The 20,540-nt window shown below is 28.8% G+C and overlaps 2 protein-coding genes across 8 annotated transcripts in view; one reads left to right on the forward strand and one right to left on the reverse strand.

Annotated features, from left to right (window-relative positions):
* LOC119615930 (titin) overlaps nucleotides 1-20,540 on the forward strand; it is a 96,446-nt gene that overhangs the window by 863 nt on the left and 75,043 nt on the right. The window lies entirely within an intron of this gene.
* Nucleotides 1,110-20,432, reverse strand: LOC119615931 (feline leukemia virus subgroup C receptor-related protein 2). Of its 7 annotated transcripts, none has more exons than XM_037971982.1 (12): nucleotides 20,341-20,432; nucleotides 19,118-19,169; nucleotides 10,115-10,501; nucleotides 9,189-9,300; nucleotides 8,246-8,348; nucleotides 8,027-8,155; nucleotides 7,545-7,640; nucleotides 5,299-5,440; nucleotides 5,025-5,221; nucleotides 4,829-4,953; nucleotides 4,387-4,497; nucleotides 3,588-3,870 (listed from the first exon to the last, which is right to left on the reverse strand). In XM_037971982.1, exons 3-12 carry the CDS (start codon nucleotides 10,242-10,244, stop codon nucleotides 3,588-3,590), a joined length of 1,428 nt encoding a protein of 475 aa, XP_037827910.1. In that variant the 5' UTR covers nucleotides 10,245-10,501; nucleotides 19,118-19,169; nucleotides 20,341-20,432. The 7 variants fall into 7 exon arrangements, with proteins under 7 accessions (XP_037827908.1, XP_037827907.1, XP_037827910.1 ...); XM_037971981.1 differs by lacking the exon at nucleotides 20,341-20,432 and adding an exon at nucleotides 19,473-19,609; XM_037971980.1 differs by lacking the exon at nucleotides 20,341-20,432 and having other exon boundaries at nucleotides 1,110-3,870; nucleotides 19,118-19,588.

Consider the following 20,540-nt stretch of genomic DNA (forward strand, 5'->3'; position numbering starts at 1 on the left):
TATGGTATCGTTTGTCAATAACATGTTCAAAAAAACTCCCTAAACATTTAATAAAGCCAAGCTTATATTTTCTAAAAAAAAAACTGATAATTTTTATACAAAATTATAAATACACTTTATTATGTACAAATATTCTCACTTTAAATGCCAACAATCTTAACTAACATTTTAATAATTTTAATAAATATACATATGAGCATTTAGTGAAAATTTTTCACTGTTAAATCTTAATACTAATAATACTGAAGATATTTTTTTAGCAAAACTAAACTAAATATTTTTCTTTATAAAATTATTGAAATGTCAGTTTGATTCATTAGCATTTTAATTGATTACATTATATCACTTCAATCCTCTATGCAAAATAAAAATAGCATTTCCATTTACCTCCTATAATGAGGTTTGTTTTATTTTAAGATATTATTTGAAATATCTTTGCATTCCATTTAGAATAATACTCATTGAAATATTTTTAACAAATGGTTTCTTGAAATTTTTACTTTCTTACTTTCTCGATTCAATAGGAATGTATCCCTTTTCAAGTGTACTGCCACATATCGTCTTCTAAAACGCAATCAACCTTATTTGTATTTTTTTTTAATTTTAATGAAAAGTTTAAAATTTAGTAACAAGTTTAGATTCAATCAACTAGCTTTAGATTAACTTTGTTTAGCTTAACCTTGAAACCACTTATTTGTTTTGATAATTGACCATTTCGTATTTACAAACAATTAGATAATAGAGTTCCAAATCAACTTTCGAACAATCCGATTATTATTGAAACAAGTCGTCCAGTTTGTCCTAAGAAAGTCGACTATTCTGGTAAAAAATCCAAAAGTCAAATTCCATGACCTAAAAATGAACATTTTATTGCAATAACAAACATTTTTTATTACTAAACAAGGAAAAAAGTCGAAGAAATTTGAATAGTAGGAAAAGGTAAAAGTAAAAGATACAGAAAAATGTTTGAAAAGTCGAAAAAATTTAAAAAATCGTGTTTACATAAATTGCGAAAAGTCGTCTTTTAATTTCAACTATAAGTGTTAGGACTTTTTTAAAATTGTATTTTGGACATTTGTTATTTAGAAGCACGGAAAACTTCTTGTTAGTGCCGTTTGCGCTTTAGTTGACGATATGAACTGTTAATAGACCGATTCAGTTGGTATAGAAAACAAAAAATGTTATGGTTAGTCCTGGTTTTCATTGTTATTTTTTTTTTCTCAAGTTTATGTTTTTGAGAGCAAGAAAGAAATACATATAGAAGGAAATTGTTCAATGTAAATCAGGGCTTACTCCTGGCATTGTTTAATGATTATTCTCAAAAGATTTTGGTACTATTGATGACCATTCGTGAGATGTATCGATCTCAAAAGAAGGTCTAACCTTCTCCCGTTGATGAAGGATATGGTATATAAGTTTGTCATTCTTGTAATTAACACAATTTAATTTTAAGAAATTTTTCGGATCAAAATACTAAAAAAAATTAAATCAGAAATACTTTAGAGAAGTTTTACATTAAAAATCAGCAAATTTGATTAATAAATAATGGAGATATGATCCAAATGAGATATGTATAGGTATACATAGTCAATATACATATATCATAAGATATTCGAAAGACTTTTCATTTGATATGCAATTTGCCTCGGAAAATAATAACATATGTATATGCTCGAAATATATCTCCAAAAATCTTAAAAAATGGGGTTTTGAAGATTTGATTTATATTATCTTAACGATTTATTCACAGAATTTTGATTTTTTTTTAAATTAAAAAAAAAAGTTAAAAAATTATTTAAATGTACAATTGAAAAGGGTATAATCATATTCGTTTTGGGATATTTTATTTAAAAATGGCCCAGCTCATGAACGGTTATCGCCAGATTCAAACAAATATGTTTGTATATATTTTAAAAAAACATTTTTTCTGCAAGTCGATCTAATGTACATATAAATTTTGGTTAAAATTTTTGTAAAATAAAGACATTTAAATTATTGTTAGTGTATATATTTTTAAATGTTAACATTTATTATATTTGGTACAATTTTGTCTCATCTATTAACACATAAACATTTTAATACTAGATATTTTTAGTAATTATTGTAGTATTTTTTATTGTAATATTTGTACAGTGTCTAACATTTTTTTTAAACCTAATATTCGTACAGTTGAACATATAAATATTCCCCATATTATTTTCTAATATGACCGAAATTTTTAATATTGTCTTAAAGTTTCATTATTTTTTTTTAGGTTAGCATAAAATACACAAACTTATATTAGACACTGTATGTACTATATATCGGTAGTGCGCTTAAAAAAAGGAATGGCGTTTTGCTTTCAATAATTTTTTAAAGATATCATTTTTCAAAATTTCCATAAATTCTTGTTAAAATCAATATTATGGTTTCTTATGTAAAAATTGTTGAAAACAAACACTTAGTTCTCTTTCTACAGGCAATTGCGATTTATCTGGACAATGTACTTAGTACTTATGTACCTTTTCCCTTTACAGGGATTTAAATAATTTACTATTTTTGTGTTTGTTTTGGCAGTGTATAAACTAAAAATTTCAAAAAACAATAAATAATTTTTTTTTGTTTAAATACTTCGTGTATAGTATTTGTGCAGATATTTATTTAATTAATAAATTAATTTTTGTAACATTTTCGGGTACATATTAGGAATGTACGTTTGGTGTTTATAAAGCTTGTTCTATGAAAAGATTTAATCAAATACAAATTATCAAATAGAGTAAATGTGTCAATTGCGAAACCTGTGCTGCTAGTGAGAAGAACAATTTTAGTGTTTTTTTTTTTTTTTTAAGTGAAGAATGCAAAAAAAAAATAAGAAAAAAATATATATTTTATATTTACAACCCATTCTGACTGTTTAAAATCAAAGATAAAATATAAGAGTTAGAACTTAAAAAGAAGTATAATTTAAAATAACCAACACCAATTTAAAATATGACAAATAGCCATAGCTACTTTATAAATTGTCATTATTCCAATTTGGTTTTTTATATAAATAAATCTGCACTTCATTAATCCACAGCATAGTAACGAAAAATTGAAATTTCTAATAAAAATTTCAACTTTTTTTTTTTCCAAATTTGGCAAATTTCCCGTTAGTACCTAGAAGTACTTACACAAAGTGCAGCTAAATAATTTGAAAGGATCATTTCCTAAAAATTTAATTTTATTTTTGTATTTCCTGATCACAAATTAAGTTTAAAACTCTTATAAAAGTAAAATTAAAAGAAAATTAATATAAAAATATGTATGCATGTATATAAATAAATGTAATATAAGGGTATGTACACACTAAAATTAAATAACAATTATAAAATACATGTTTCTTTTGTTATTGCTATGTAGTAAATATTAAATGAATTATTATACGCTTAACGATTTTGTTTAAATAACACAATATTAAAATTTGGCATTCTTTAATTTCTATAAACCACGTTCCACCGTTCATAGGTGTTCACGTACTCACTCACTCACACGCCCACTCGTTCACAGGTTCTTACAATTTTACATTGTGTTTAATTGTGTGTTATTTAAACAAAATCTATCCGATCCTAAGGATTGTTTGCATTATTTGATATCTGAGCATTTTGTCGTCTCAAATCTGAAGAAATCAAAGCCGTAATGATGGTGCCTAAAATCAGCATTACAGCCATTGTTACATTTGCCGTTACATCGTCGTAATCACTGAACAACCATGAATACAGGGACGTAAAGATAATGCCAAAGACCTGTGATGATGCATTTAAAAGACCGGAGGATGTACCTTCCGGTTCAGGGTACGTAAGTTCAGCTCCAAATTCAAAGCCAACCGGCAAGTAGCCAGTCATAAAAAAGCTGTAAAATGATAATAAGTTTTAAGAGCAATTTTGAGAATTTACTAAATGTAACATAGGCCAACAAGTTTTTAACCCAGAGACCAAAGGATTAAGGAATTAAGTTGCGCTGAGTACCAATCAGAATTACATCAAGTGTTCGAGCTTGATAAAACCCTGAAAATTCAATCTCTCGACTTTAAAAAAAGTTTTGACCTCTGTTTTAAATTCTTCCTTATTCAAGATATTTTAATCTAAATTGGCATAAACCATTTTATAAATAATGCTGCCTTCGCGGTGGTTTTTTAAGAATTTATTACACGATCTCGAAAACCTCATGATTTGGATAAATTCTGAGACCAGATTATTAAAAAGAAACAATTTGAAGTAGGTCCATTCCAAATTTTTAATTAATACATATAGTTTTTTATTTGTTTGAAATCGTTTATCGTTTCAGAGGCGGTAGGACTTTAAAAAATGATTTTTATGAAATGGGTCAATGATATTTGATATAATTACTCGCTAATATCTTACTTACCCTAACAATGATGCAGTAACATAGACAACTGCAATGCTTCCAGTATCCAAAGTAAAAGCGAACACCCACATGCCCACCATGGAAAATGCGTATACCGCTAAAGTTGTTTCTCTATAAGGAAACAAAATCAAACGGTTATAATATAAAAGTTAATATTAATTCAGAAATTCTGAAACATTTTAAAGGGTCTTTGAACATAATTAGTTTTATAAACCTTTGGAAAAGTTCTTATTACTTTCAAAAACTTTTCTTTTTACGAACTTAAACTTTTGGCCTTATTACCAAAACCATTGTCGTAGTAAAAAATCAGTCGGTTTGTGGAAATTTTTATATAAAAAACGTCTATGACAACGACTTCTGCGACGACTCTCGTAATAATGCGAATTATTTTAGAAAATCTTTGTTTACTATTTCCATAAGTCATAAAAAGTTATTAACTCACTTGAATTTGTGTGATTTATCCAAAACTATACCGGATACAACGGATCCCAACATGCCAGATAAAACAATCGCTAAACCAATACGACCGGTATCCACTTCATGGCCGGGATAATATTTCAGAACCACCTTAAAATAACAACATACAAAAAACAATTACGTCTCTAATGTAAAATTTTGAATTGATTGTTAGAACCAACCGGATTGAGCAATGTAGATATCGCATAAAAGACTCCAACATTCATACCATATGAAATTAAAAGTAAAATATAATTACGATTCATCATTAAATTCTTCAACGACTGCATAAATGAAACTTCATTTTGAGCCTCTATTGAACCGGGCAAGGCAACCTTTTGGGCGGCTGATGGTGGTGTGGGCGGTTTGTCTTGGAAAACTGTAAAGTATATCAAATAATCGGATTTATTAAAAAGATGCTCAAAAACATGTGCTCGATTTAGGAAATGTACTTACATAAAACCATTAAAATGACCAGCACTGTTGTTATTCCTGCAACATAATTAAACATCCATTGTAAATCATGCCCCACAAGTTCCGGATCATCTGAATTTGCCACCAACATAGGTGGTAGAACAAAACCAAGAGCCACGCCCAACTGAAAGTAAAATAAAAATAAATATTGGCAGGACCTTTTTGCGACAAGTAACTATTATATAAATTTTATCACTACAACTAAACATTTTCGGGATGTAACAATTTTAATAACAAACTGTTTTATTAAAATGCGATAGGTCGTAAATAGAAGAAGAGGGGAACTTAATACATAAGCGAGCTCTTTACTTAAGACAAACCAATAAAACACTCCTATTTGTTATATTTCATTAACATTTTCTATCAAAAAAATTCTTAAAATTTTGCCCTCTAAATGAGTAAGTACTTAGAAAGTGTTTTTCCTTGCTCTTGCATTGAATTCCACTTAAATCGAATGCAAGGTTAATGTAAATTTGATATAAATATTTAAAATACACTCCATTAATAATGACAATTGTTGCCGGTGCGAAGTGTGGAATATACATATAACAAGGTCAATTATTAAAATGCCAATTAAATATACGTAATATGAAATTCTTGTTATCCCTTCTTAATGATTTGTGCAGATTGCAAAATTAAATAAATTAATTCTGACGACATTTACATAAAATGGCAAGTAAGTCAAATATTAAAATATACAATGTTGTTTAATTTGAACTTATGTTAGGTAAATGCATTTATTCACACCATGTATGTATGTAAGTATGTATATAAAGTGCTTACATACTCATAAGTAAATAAGTAAATGAACTAACTGAACAAGGGAAATATTGAAAAAATATTCAAGATTACTTATATAAAAGTATCATTCTTATGCGAGTACGTTTGTGTACATTTTGCAAGTGTTAGATGACTTTTGCCACGTTTAAATGCCCTGCAGTTCTTGGGAAGATTTCCGCATTCCTAAGTTTCAGCTAAAAAAAAAGTCAAAGAGTGTTTATCGTTCCACCTACTTGGCTATGATTTTTCACTGACAAGTGTGTAGTTTGTATATCCCACAAGTAACAAGTAGTTTTGTCTTGATAATTTCTACCTTTTTAGTACAACTTGGTACTTACATAGTTAAAGAACTTTGCATTAGACATCCTTCTACCATCATACTTATAGAAAACAGTGCATTTAGTAATTAAAGTTTAACTAGTTTTAGGAATTAATTGTTGGCTCAATTTAGAAAATGGTAATGACAAAAAAACAAACATGATTTTTAGTTTAAAATATTCTGACTAAATTAGTATGTCAAAAAATTATTATACATATATTTTAACGTTCAAAGTAAATATGGCAATTACATATTTAAATTGGAGATAAAACACTGTTAAGTGATTTTTAAAAGCACTTGAATGTTTATTAAGTAAAAAGTTTGATTTTGTAATTCCACTGAAATATTGGTCTCAGAACCACAAACTGTAAATTAATAACGATCGAGAATTAAGGGGCCGATTTAGACATGTTTGTCATCCGTCTTTGTTTTGAAATTAAGATAAGTAATATTTAAGGGAGGAAGAAGGGAGAAATCCTCCATAAATATTCACTTTGAAAATAAAAGATTGCAATACATTATGGTCCCCGATTCCATTTAGTTCTCATACATGTGGCTTTAGAGATACAGTTTAAATAGTTATAAATATGTTAATTATGCAGCAACCGTAATAAAAATGTGCATAAGTCTGTAACCTAGAATCCGTATAAGGTCCCCTAGATTCCATATTAGGCCCTTTAGATCCCATATAAGGTTCCTTTCAGAAAACTATGTAGATAAAATTCGTTTATAAGCACCAAAATCGATCGATGGTATTAAGAAAAATTGGAGAAAAAGAATTTGTTCTAAAAAAAATAAACACTATTTCAAAAAGAGCTCATTCCATAATGGATCCTATCCCCTTAAAAATCCACTCCTAAAAATCAATTTTATGCTCATATCAATATATGATAATAAATAAAATTCAGCATAAATCTATGCATATGTCCATATTAAGGGCTACTATCCGAAATTTCCTTAAAAATTTAAGATCTGTTTTATAGCTGGGTATTTACGATTCGTCTTGTTTTTTACTTGTTATTAATTTCGTTTACTCTAATGTTTTGTACAAGAGTAGGTTTTTCTCAAACCCTGATGACAATTTCTCCAAAGACCTGTATTAAATAATAAACTGATTAATCGCACTCACCTGATTACCAAATACGCCAACACTGCACGCTGAAGATACCTGATCGGGACCGAACCAAACTGCTGCTAAACGAGCCGGCAATGATAAAATGCAAACCTAAGAAATATAATAAAAAATAAATTATATTTTTAGATAATCTCAATATAAAATATCAGTTTTTTATAATTTAAAGGATAAGAAGCTATTTAAGAAAAAAGAGCCGAATTTTAGGATTTTCATTTTTATATTTTTTCAAGGTGGCAACCGTTATCGCTAAGCTATCGTTACCGCTAAAATACCGAAACCGAAATAAGCTGAAATACCCATAACGCTAAAATACCAATACCGAAATAAGTCGAAATATCGATAACGCTAAAATACCAATACCGAAATAAGTCAAAATACCGATACCGCTACCTTATCACAGTTTTAAAACGGTTGCCAACCTAGATTTTTTTCTTTAAATATGTAATAACATATGTATGCATATATTTTTGTCTTACCTGTGATAAAGCCACTATACTTTGACCAAAAAAGCCTACAAAAAACAAATCTGGACCAACTGAGAATACTTTAATCCATGCTCCAATACAAGTACCAAAAACTCCAACCAAAGCTGTAATTCTAAGACCCTAAAAATGAAATTAAATAATTTTATTATGGAAAATTTTATTATGGCTTGATGATAAAATATTTTTAATTAAAATTTATTATTCTCTTACCATTTTATCTAAGAACCAACTGCCCGGAAATATCAATGGTATATACAATATCATATATATCATTGATGTCCAGTCAATCCATTTATCACTGACACCATAATATCTAAAAATTATTTAATAAATAAATAAAGACTTTGATATTTAGAAAATTTTAGAAAAACAATATCAACATTTTGGCTACCGAAAAAAATAAGCAAAAAGTTAAATGTCGATATATAAATCGGAGTAATAATTGACTTTGTTTAAAAGTGATATATTATATATTTATGTATATATTCTGAGATATAAATAGTTTCCGGAATTTTATCAAATATCAAAAAAGATGATATTGTCGTTACGTTTATAACCGTTTGTATATGTATTATGGGGCCTTATAAGGTTCTAAGAGCATATCCGATCGCCTGTCTGTCTGTTGAAATCACAAATACATATTCTGTTCTGTGTTGATTTATTACCATAAAGTGCTAGTTTTTAAAAAAGTACTAAAAAAGTTAATAAAAATAATGTTTTATTTATTGCAAAATATTAATTTATTTTCAAATTAAGTTTTTAAATTAAAACTGCATAAATAATATTGTTAACTTAGTCCACAGACGTGCTAAATCTACTATTATGACAAGATTTTAATACACAACTATAATACAACTTAAAATACATATTTAGCGATAAATAATACCGTTATTGACATTCACTGACTGAGGTGAATATATAGTATATTATTCGACATGTCCGAATATAAAATTTTTACTTGTTTTTTGAAATAGTAATATATATCTATTACATCTAAACTGTAATATACGTTTTTGAAAGCAAGAAACTTATTCCGATTAATTTTAATTTCCATATAAAAAAAATCAACTATTTCTCCAATCGACCATTTTATTTATAGTAACCAAATGTTGAAAGATAAGAATTATTAAAATTATAAGTGTATTTAACGTACTTGGTTACAATGTTATTAATAATACTATATTGAATCCATTGCATTGAATTTGAGGCCGAATAAAAAGCGAACAATATCAGAACAGCCCATCTGCGTTTGTAAACTTTATATTCTGTAAATAAATGTAAAACGTTGTATTTTATACTCTAAATAATTATAATTGTAAGTTAAATAGAATTGTGCAAATAAATTGCATACATACAGGGTGCTAAAATTAAAGTGTTAGAGAAAGGTGGTACAGGTTATTTGAAACATAAATAGTAAACGTAAGTGTTACGTGGTATGTCAAACGTTAACAAAACGTTTTTACTAACTGCAAGTTAAGTATTTTTTTGTTAGTTTCTTTATATGCCTTTAGTTAAACATAAAACAACTATAACATTTTTATATTTTTAGCAGCAAGCCTATATTCATGCTATACATTTTTTAGTGTTCTACGTCTAAGTGTATACTATATTTTCAGAGTATACTTGTGTAGACACACATTGTAGGAGGCATAAGCAGAGGCGTGTTTACAAATTCAAGATTAAGGAGGTGAAATACTATAGTTTTTCTTTTTCACAATGAGAAATATTTGGTTTGCCCTCTCTTGAACCCGCACCTGTATAGCTACGTATATAAATAAATATGTATGTAAATATGTATGTACATACATACATACATGTGATGATTATATCTTAAATAAAGAATTGTAAGGTCAAGAGCTTTTTGATTTCCTAGTAAAAACATGCTGCAGAATGCTGAATAAAAAACATGACACCAGTACCAAGATGTATTTGTATTTTCTTTTTTGTTTCTTTTTTTTCATTTTAGGTCAAGTTATGTGCAAGCACAACAACAACAACACTTATTTTCCTAATTGTGTAGCTACAGCAAGAGAAAGGTTTTGGAAAATAATAAATTGTTTTTTCCTTTCCTTCAATTACCTTCATTAGCCTTTGCAATTGATGATGTATCCTTTTCCAGACCATCTTTGGGTTTTATTAAATCTGTTGATTTACTAGGAGCCAAATAAGGATCTGATGTTTCACTTATACTTGATGTTTTCAAATCCATTTCTGTAGGGATTTTTTAGCGGCAAATGACAGACCCCCTTTATTGTGCAATCTGTTCAAATATGCCACTTCAATTTAACTGTTCAAATAAAACTTATTTCAAGATTTTTTCCATTCTCAAAAGTGGGGCCTTGAATGCTGCAACTGTTAAAGTGATACTGCTGAAAAATGGTTGGTTTGTTGACTTTATGAATGTCTAGGTTAAGCAATTAGTTGAAGGTGGTTAAAGTCTTATTTGTCCTTTAAGTGGTATGTGTGCTGCAAGTAAAGAAAGTAAAAAAATTAAATATTTGCCTCTGTGCATTTGACAAGCTTAAAAATGTTAAAAGGAGAGTAAATATAGATAATAATGTTAAAATTATAGCTAAAATTCATTATTAGCATATTATTGCATGATATAAATTGCAAATTATAATCGTAATATTTATCATTAATTTGTTTTTTTTTAATTTAATTTTCCCTAACCAATTATATTTAATTGCTTCTATTTGTATGTTTGCACTTGCATTTAAAAATACTTAATAATGAGCTAAAATGGCAAATTCTAAATCATTATAATTTTAATTTGTACTTCAAACTTGCAAATTAAAAGTGAAATTTAAATTAACAAAACCATGCTTTATTAAACACAAAGTATAGATATTTTTGAAAATTTTCGGTTTTAAACACGAAGGTCTTGTTTATATTATTTTTTTTTTTGAATTTATTAAAGCTTTATAAAACAAATTTTGATAAGAAAATTTTATTTTCTACTAAAACGTTTAAAAGTTTTAATAATTTTATTTAAAAAATTTATTGTTGTTGTAACAGTTTGACTGTTCTTTTTTGGGGAAAAACACTTTCGGTTGATACAGCTGTCACTGGGTTGACAAGCTATTCCCGAGTATGACTCGGGTCGTTCCAGATCGAAGATCCAATTGTCGTGATTGATTTTGAATAAATGAGAAAGTAAAGACTATAATAATGTCTTTAAGTGTTTTTCATAGAATTTATCACGTTTCAGTTACAGCTTAAGTAACATGAATAAAAAAATATGGGATTTTTTATGAGGAATTTTTCTTTTAATTTAATAAATACTTTAAATTAATAATGTAACTTGAATTTATTAATATTAATGATGTAAATAAAGTAAACATTTACTAGACAAGTATTTACTGAACATGAAACAAATTAAAGTTACAATTCAAATAATTTAACAGATAAATAGAAACGTTTAAAGCAGATTTGTAAAAGCACGAATGTGAAAAAACGTGCTTATCCCCACCCTATAACAGGTGCATATGGTTCTTTCTCGGATCAGTCTCATAGTTATGCTTATGTTGTTTGACCTATTTTGTGCATTTTTCGAAGATTTTTGATCAACAGGGAATAGTTTGGTAACCATTTATTCTCCTGAGTATTAACCTCTTGGACAATACCAGAAAGGTAGAAGAAAGGTTGAAATAAGTAGACATTTATAACCGATTATGGCCTATGTAGGCTAGGTTATTGGAATAAAGAAATTGAAAATTGGAATATTAAAAATTAGAAAGGGAGTATGAGATTTTTAAAAGGAATACCTGTATATATTTGAGTACTGTTAAGGAAGTTGATTCTGAGGGGGTTTCCAACTAGCTTGTTCATATCCAGGCGGAGAAAGACAGATGTTCGTCTCATCTGCACTCCCAACCTAAATAGAATGTAGATGCAGCTACTACATGGTTGCGAGGGTAGACGAGTAGAACAGATGTCTTGGAATTTCTTCATGTGATTGTGTTAGTTTGTTTAGTTCCAGTATTTTGTTTATTGTAGTTTTTTCTTCGGATTTGGGTCTGGAGAGCAAGGGTTGGAACCGCCTGCAGCTAAATACATGCTCGCGCTAGTTGGAAACCTCACCAGAATCTAGTTCCGTAACTCGATTTTTAATAGTAACTACTCGATATTTTGATAATATATAACATTTTCAGCATCTTCTATTTTAAAGCGAAATCGGGTGTTTTAATAACACATAAAAGTAGCCAGTAATAGTTATTACCTAAATTTTTACCACAGAGTAATGAAAAGTAGTAGAATAGAAACTTCTGAGACTACAAGCCGAGTGAGTAATAATACTAACTTCATGTTTTAAGAATTTTTGGAAAATTCCCCCTAATTAAATCTGTTTAGTGCAAATCACACGTCGTTGGTGGCGCCTCCAGTTAATTTGCATTTACTTGTTAATATTATATTGGGAAAAGTTTAATAACAAGTTAATTACTCATTAAAATTAAAAACTTTTATAATTATCCAAAGAAATTAATTTTAAAACTGAAACAATGACTGATCTCATAAGCAATAATTTTATAAAGTGAAATTTTATATTTTATTGAGTTATGACACGGTTCTCAACCAGAAATTAACAATATGTGCGTTTTTTTTTTTCTTGCTTTGTTTTTGATAAAATCATTTATAACATTATAACACATGTTTATATACAAAATATTATAATAGATTCCCGGTTTAACGAACGATAAGAAATGTGATAATATCTTAAACCATAAATAAGTTTTGAAGATACATATGAGAGTCAATTGCGGAAATAAAGATTATTCATTCTTAAGGCTCCCTTTAAGAAATTTAGCTTTTTATACCCTTCACCTTTGTGAGAAGTTTGTCATTCCGTTTGTAATTTCCACAATATAATTTTCCGACCCTATAAAGTATATATATTCCGGTGAAGTCGATTAAGGCTAATGTCAGAGTACCTGCTACAAGCAATGCGAAGCTTTGCGCTACAAACCTTTCCTTGTGTTTTCTTATGTGTCATGTCAGAGTGAAGGCGAAGCTTGATGCGAGAAAACACAAGCAAAAGTTTGTAGCGCAAAGCTTCGCATCGCTTGTAGCGCCTACTCTGACATCAGCCTAATCCATGTGCGCTGTCTGTCTGTAAAGTCCCCCGATATCTTCAGGATCCAAATCTTCAATAATTTTATATTAATGGTCACATCTTTATTGGGAACTTTTTTTTAACGTAAGAAGAGATTAGAATCTCTGGTTTCTGTATCATTTTGAGTGATGTCAAATTTTATTTAACATATCCACAAAAACTCGAAAAAGTCTTGTATTTAAACAACTACCTACTTTTCAGTGGCCACTACATACCATCTGCATTACTTATAAGTACTTATGATGACTTACATATAATCAGATATGTAAGTACTTTGTTTTAAATTTGACGTTTTATGTACCTTTTTTAAGTACCTATTTAAGTCGTTATTTGTAAGGGGGTATGGTATGGTGAGTTAAAATGCTAATGAAGAATTAGTGAAAAGCGTATTTTTAACTTTTTAACTCATTACTTTTCAATGTAAGTTTTTGCTGGATAATTTTGCCAAGATCACTCTTAGGTGGACTATGATAAGAGTCTATATATAGATATGTTTGTTTAGTACTATACCGAATGGATCATAAATGTCCAAGACATCTTCTAACTATACCGATCGGAATGGATTTCATTAATTTTTGTTATTTCGATCGAGTTTTTTAATACAATAATATTTTAATTGTTTTCTCATGTTTTACGTTAATTCACTAAAACGAGAAATCACTGTTTATATGTTCATATAATTGTGTTTTTTTATTACTTTTATTAAATACCTCATTATCAACACAAAACGTCACTTTGTCAAACCGCACAATATTGAAAACAAATTATGTATATTTTCGATATCTTTTTTTTTGTTAACTCTTGAATTAATCTTCAACTCTTAATCACATTTTAATTTAAAGAAAGCAATAATGTATAAATACAATACAAAGAACTTGTTAATTGTTTTTGTTTTCTTACACCTTAAGATTTAAATAAAAAAAATAATAAATCTGAAAGCTGCACTTAAATGCAGGTGTAAATTAAATTCTTTTTTATTAATAATTTAATTTATGCTTACGTTTGTTTTCCTTGGCATTCGAAGAGTTACTGAATCAGAAAACAGAAAATAAACAACGCTGCTGGTTATTAGCTGTTGGCAAAAATAGTAATACTTTTTGTTTTAATACAACCGACTACAAACATACTTAATAACAATAATAATAATAATACTGTCTATTACACCAATAGCAATAACAATAATAATAAATAACACTATTATCATCACATTCAGCAAAAAGAAAAGCAAGAGGAAAAAAACAAAATAAGATTGTAGCAAAATGCTCAGTAATTAATAATAATAATATTTCAGAAATGAAACCCAAAGAGAATGAGTGAGAGAGCCATAGATTGGGAGGTTTAAGTACCAGTATTATCAATTTTATAATTTAATAAAAAAAAGTCCAATAAAACTTGGTACAAAACGTGTTGATATTTCGTTTTATAATAAGGTCTTAAATCAGTTGTTATTCTCAAATTTTCAAATTTTGAGAATTTTGTTAAATTCAGAAATGTTTATATTATTAGTTAAAAAAAGTTGTAATCCAGCAAAAATACGGTAATGGCTTGTTCTTACTCAAAAACTTATTTTTCAATGACTACTATATACCGCCTACATTACTTAGATAACTATATACCTAAGTACTTACTTTTTAGTATATCCGTAGCCAACATTTTTTTGTTAACAATTATTTTTTTCGATATCGAACAAGAAGAAATAATTTCAATATCAAAATGTCCTTTTTTAAACCCGGCCAAAAAGTTAAATTCGTTAATAAAATTTAATTTTGCAACACTGTTGCGAAGAAAACAAACAAAAAAGTTAAATTAGCAACACTGTTGTGAAGTAAACAAACAATAAATAAAAACAAAGAGAGAAAAAAAAGAGAAAATGCTATTTCAAAACCATGAGAATTTGGCTAATAAATTAAGTTTAAACAGAAAATTTTAAGCTATTAACAAGGTTTAATTTATTACCAAGACGAATCTATACAAGTTCAAGTTTAGATCGATTCATTTGACTTAATACAAGCTCAGTATAATTAGACGAACTTTGAACCTATATAAGACGTTTAAAAACACTATTTTTACCCTAGCACATATGGGGTCAAATGTCACAAAATTATTTGTATGTAAATATCTAAAATTCAGCAACAAAACTCTAATTTGATTGGACAATTTAGTCTAGGTTCTTTATTTTTAATCTTTTGTTGTATTCCTTTTTAACTTCAGGCCAACATGTTGAGTTCAGTAATATTATATAAATTTTTAACAATTGCAGATCATTCACCACAAGATTGAAATAAATCAAAATTCGGGATTTCGGAATTGATACGTTTGAAAGTTAAAAAACAGTATAATGCCGATTTTGTTGTAAAAAGCGTTATCATTCTGGTAATCACATTAAACATTGTCATATACAATATTTTTTTTTATATTTTTATATATTAATACCATCGACTTGTAACGATTTTCTTTGTCTAGTCTGAATCCGAAATATCTAAATACTTTAGCCTTAAAAAATATCGTTTGCCAAAACATTGTTGAGTGGAATAATAATCATATTACTGAGGTCTCTAATATAATTTTTAATTTAATTGTTCGTAAAAGTATATGTACGAACATTATATATATATTTTCCACTATTCCCCTCAGTTTTAATAGTGGCAATATAACCTCTGTCAATAAAAAATTAGCCCTATAAAGAAAATTTGCCCTATAAACCATAATTTCGTATATTTCTCTATTGTATAGTTCACAATGTATGGAAACTATATTTTTATATTCAAAATTGGAACTACTTCTCGAAGAATGGCGTTTCAGAAAATAATGTTAAAATGATTGGTTCTATTCGGTTAAAGAGTAAATTGTTGTAAATTGTTTTAAACAATCTACTGGACTCTTCCAAAATAACTATTCCCATAACCGTTAAGAAATCAATTATGACTCAATAGATTGTTCAAAATTGTTAATTCCGAAAGTCTCAGCTGAACTATTGGGTTGCTATATAAATGTATGTTGTTATACACGAGTAGGTTCATCATACAATGTATTTATTATCATCTCTTGTGTTTCCAATCGTACAAGATAAGGGCTATGGTGATAACAAAATAAATATGAATTAACATTTAACATGGATCAAAAATAGAGTGAGAATTTTTAAGTTACAAGTGGGGAAGAGTCTGCTGATTAATAGTAATAATAACAAGAGAAATTGTCGTTACGGAGCTGTTTTAAGAGTTTTTTGTGCAATTCGAACCAGCGAATCAACTTGCCAAAAAAATGTTAAAATATTTTAATTGTCGTCATCGTTATAGCGTTATAGATTAAAGTATTAGGTATAGGTAAAATTTACTGGCCCATTAAGGAACCCATCCCACTTTTTTGATGGAGAAATTCTGTGGCCAATTTCGCATTCATCACAGCTTAGTCTTTTAGAATAGAATACTTGGGACTTTTGGTTAAAAATTTGTCGGCCTGTGGTATCATTAACTTTCCTAATATTTATAAAGATAAAATTAAAAGATTTTTCAGTCAGAAATGAAAATTGAAATTAAACTATTAGTATTTTTTTAAATATAAGACGCCACTGTATTAGGAGTAAAGTGTCACTGTTTTTGTTTAAGAAAATAATTACAATGATTTATTTACAACTTTAAGTTTATTTTTATTGTTAATTAACATGCGGAACGGAAACATCAAGATTATGACTTTAATTGAAAGGAAATCAACAATTACTTTGATTCCTAAGTACGATAAAATGATATATTAATTAAACAAAAACTAGAAATACAATTAATATACTATAATATTTACCAATTAAGTTAATGATATGTATAGAAACAATTTAATAATATTTTTGTATCTTTTATTATAAAGAAATTTTGCAGTAAATAGTTACAACATATGCTCACGTGTCGATGGTAAACTTTATATTCCCTTTATATTTGACCAATTCACAATCGGCGTCGTAGCTTTGTATCGTTGTATGTCGTAATTGTTATATTAAGTTTTGTTTTTGTTTCAAAAACAAAGCTATAATAAGATATTATGACTTACAACGTTACGACGCCGATTGTGAATTGGACAATTGACTCTTTCGTTGAAAAATATTAGATCCAATCTGGATATCTTATAGTCAGACAATGTTAATAAATATTACAAAAGTATATCAACTGTATCTTATTTTAATCGATTAATTTAATGGAGGTAAGCCACAGGGTAGCATTTTGTCCCTTTTACTTTGGGTTACCACGATTAATAGCCTTCTACGGATTTAGATTTGTCTGCTATGCAGACGATGTTGTTATTCTTATAAGGGTAAAGGATCCAAATTACTTGTGTAGAAGAGCTAAAAAGGTCCTGAATACGCCCTTGTGCTAGGCTCAACCTAGAGACCTCAATGTTAACTCGGCGAAGACGATAATCTGTCTTTTCACAAGAAAGACAAACATTTCTAAGTACCTTGTTTCCTAGGCAAGAAAATATCAGTGACGGACAGAGTTAAGTACTTATTAATGTAATCCTTGACCGGAAATTAAAATTAAGACACCACGTAGAGGTGGGATCAACAAGGAACATCTTTGAATAAAAAGTCTAATATCAAACTACTACAGGGAGTTTAATATATATTTAAAGAGTTCAGCATATATTCAGCTTGTTTATAAATGGTGCCATGAGTACTATTTCAATCTAGGCTCTGGAAACGTTGCTAGATATATATATAAGATATGTAGCGACACTTATAGCCGAACGGCTCAAAATTTTAGGCGAACTGGTCAAAAGCGGTTACAAGACACATCATCAATGTATACTAGACACATTGGAAGGCTATACGCAATCATCGGATGTGTCCGATCGCATACCAGACACAGAATATGTCGGAAACTTCGAAACACTGATGCCACCGATAGAATGTCTTGGTCAAGCGGAACATTAGAGCAAATACCCAAAGGAATCTGGTGCCTGGAGTTCTATATTGAAGATCCAGAAACAGAAATATACCACCGTTTACCTAATCACAACACTAGATTTTAGGCGGAGTCCGAGCGTTAGCGGAATGCGTAAATTGGATTAGAATTAATATGGCTCCCACAGGGCTTAACATATTTACCGACAGCCAGAAGGCAATTGGGGCGACATCAGATGATAAAGTTAAATCTAACGCCGTGTTGGATTGTAAAAAAGCTCTAACTGAATACTCTCCTAGAGGTAAGGTTTATATCATAACCAGGCCACTCGGGAGTAGTCGGCAACGAAAAAGCGACTGTAATAGATTTAAATTGAGGGAATGCTCGAGGTAGTTAACCTACCTCGACGCTACCATTTGACTCTACGAGGGCAGAAATATGGGTGAGAGAAACCCATAAGGCCTCTTGGAATAATGAAACGGTAGATAGAACCACAAAGATCCTATGGGGTGACTCTAAGCAGAGCAGGACAAAAAGCTTCCTTAAAATGAGCTAGTCTGAGATTAGTATGACGGTATGTATTCTGAGGGAACACATTAGTATTACGGGCACAGCTATAGAAATTTGGACATACGAATTGAGACGAATGTTGAACATATTGAATACTGTCTTTCAAGTCTTATTGAGTTAATAATAGTATCTTAATTAGTGGGAAAAGAAAGGGATTTAGATTGTTAATCTCAAATGATGCTGTTTGACTATTGTCACTATGTTTTCTATCTAAAATATTTTCTTTTTAAAATTTGCACAATATTTTATACTAAAACATATCTTTTTACTTATTTCAACTAGTTTATTGATGTTTAATCAGTAATTTAGGTTTGAAATTGTCTCTCAAAGGTTGATCAATGAAGTATTTTCGATAAAAACATGTGATCTTGTAAAAATTCCTGGTATTTTGAATATATTTGAAAGGCCAACCTAATAAATTTACGTAGAAATTAAATCTTTTGTTGACGTACTTTTGTGAATCTTTATGAATCATTTTAAATAAAACTTGAGTTTACAAATAAAACTTACCCGCTGTTCATACAGGTTCAAAAAACCTTATATCAATGTGAATTTGAAATTCCTTTTTGTTTTGATTAGAATAAATAAAAATATATAAAAACACACACAATTAAACATGAACTATATCTAGATACGTTTGCAATTTTAAATAGAAATATGAATGGATTCAAGTTTAACGTAAAAACCGAGTTACGATTTGTTATTTATGTTAGAGTGTTAGAAAAAAATAGCAAAACAGAGAAAAAGAGAGTCACACGAATATGTATTTATTCATGTACTCTACAAGTACATATGGATGTTATAGCACGTGCAAGTTGCAGGCAAATAATAACAAAAATCGATTTATAGATTTTTTAATAATTACGTAAAAAACGAATTAACGATTAAACGTTTTAGAACGTGTAAAACACTTTTTTGATCTTAAAGTTTATTTTTTAAATATTTTAGAACCGTTGCTGTTGGTTGCTTGCGAAATACTACGCTCAACAGCTGTTTCGATGACTATTTGCACCGCACAACAGCTCTGTTTAAAAATAGCAATCTGCAGTCACACCAGCAGCAGCATTCTAAGTGATGATTGCTACACGTAAGTGTTTTAAACTCAAGAGATTTTTGTCACTTAAAATTATATAAAACATCCCCAACCAACACACATATACAACAGCAATACACTTGCATGCAAAATATACAATTCACCTACACACAGTCACAATTCACACGATTTACAAGTTTAACTAATTGTATGTTAAATTGGGGGAAAAAGGCGTAATTACGTCATGTCTGTCTGTCAGTCGGTCGGTCTGTCGCTTTATCTGATAGTTCATCAGATTTCCTGTTTGTTTGTCTGTAAGTCTGTCTGCCTGTCTGCCTATCGGCTTTATGGTGACTACATGAAATTATGCATTTTTTTATAAGGACGGACATCCATATGTACGAGTAATAATCATTTAAGGCTCATTGACTAGTGTTTATAACATTTTGAGTGTTGATTCTCATTTGTCGTTTCATTTTATTTGATTTGTGTTGAAACTATTTACATAGAAACAAAAATCGGGGTTTTGGTTTCATTTCAGTTGATTTTATTAAATAAACAGCCTCTAAATCACAGTAAATTGAATAATTGCTACACTTAAGGTGAATTTAAATCACATCACATTAAATTTCTGTACCGTCTGTAAAAGTGGAAACAACAACTACAACAAACAGTTATTACAATACACCAACTAACATACACAATTGTTTTTTTTGTTGCTTTATTTTTTGCACAACTTAAAGATTTCAATTACTATTTGAAGATTTTTTTTTTATTTTTCTCGGTTAATTTGAGTTGTGCCCTTTTAAAGGTTTCGTCGACAACTGAGCTTTTGCCAACAGTGTAACAACTATTTTATCCTTTTTTTTATTAGTTCTTGTTTAGGAATATTTTTTGGCG

Source organism: Lucilia sericata, unplaced genomic scaffold (genome assembly GCF_015586225.1).
Source record: "Lucilia sericata isolate MDLA Ls3-8-SP2 unplaced genomic scaffold, ASM1558622v1 Contig000048F_arrow, whole genome shotgun sequence".
NCBI classification, from domain to species: Eukaryota; Metazoa; Arthropoda; class Insecta; order Diptera; family Calliphoridae; genus Lucilia; species Lucilia sericata.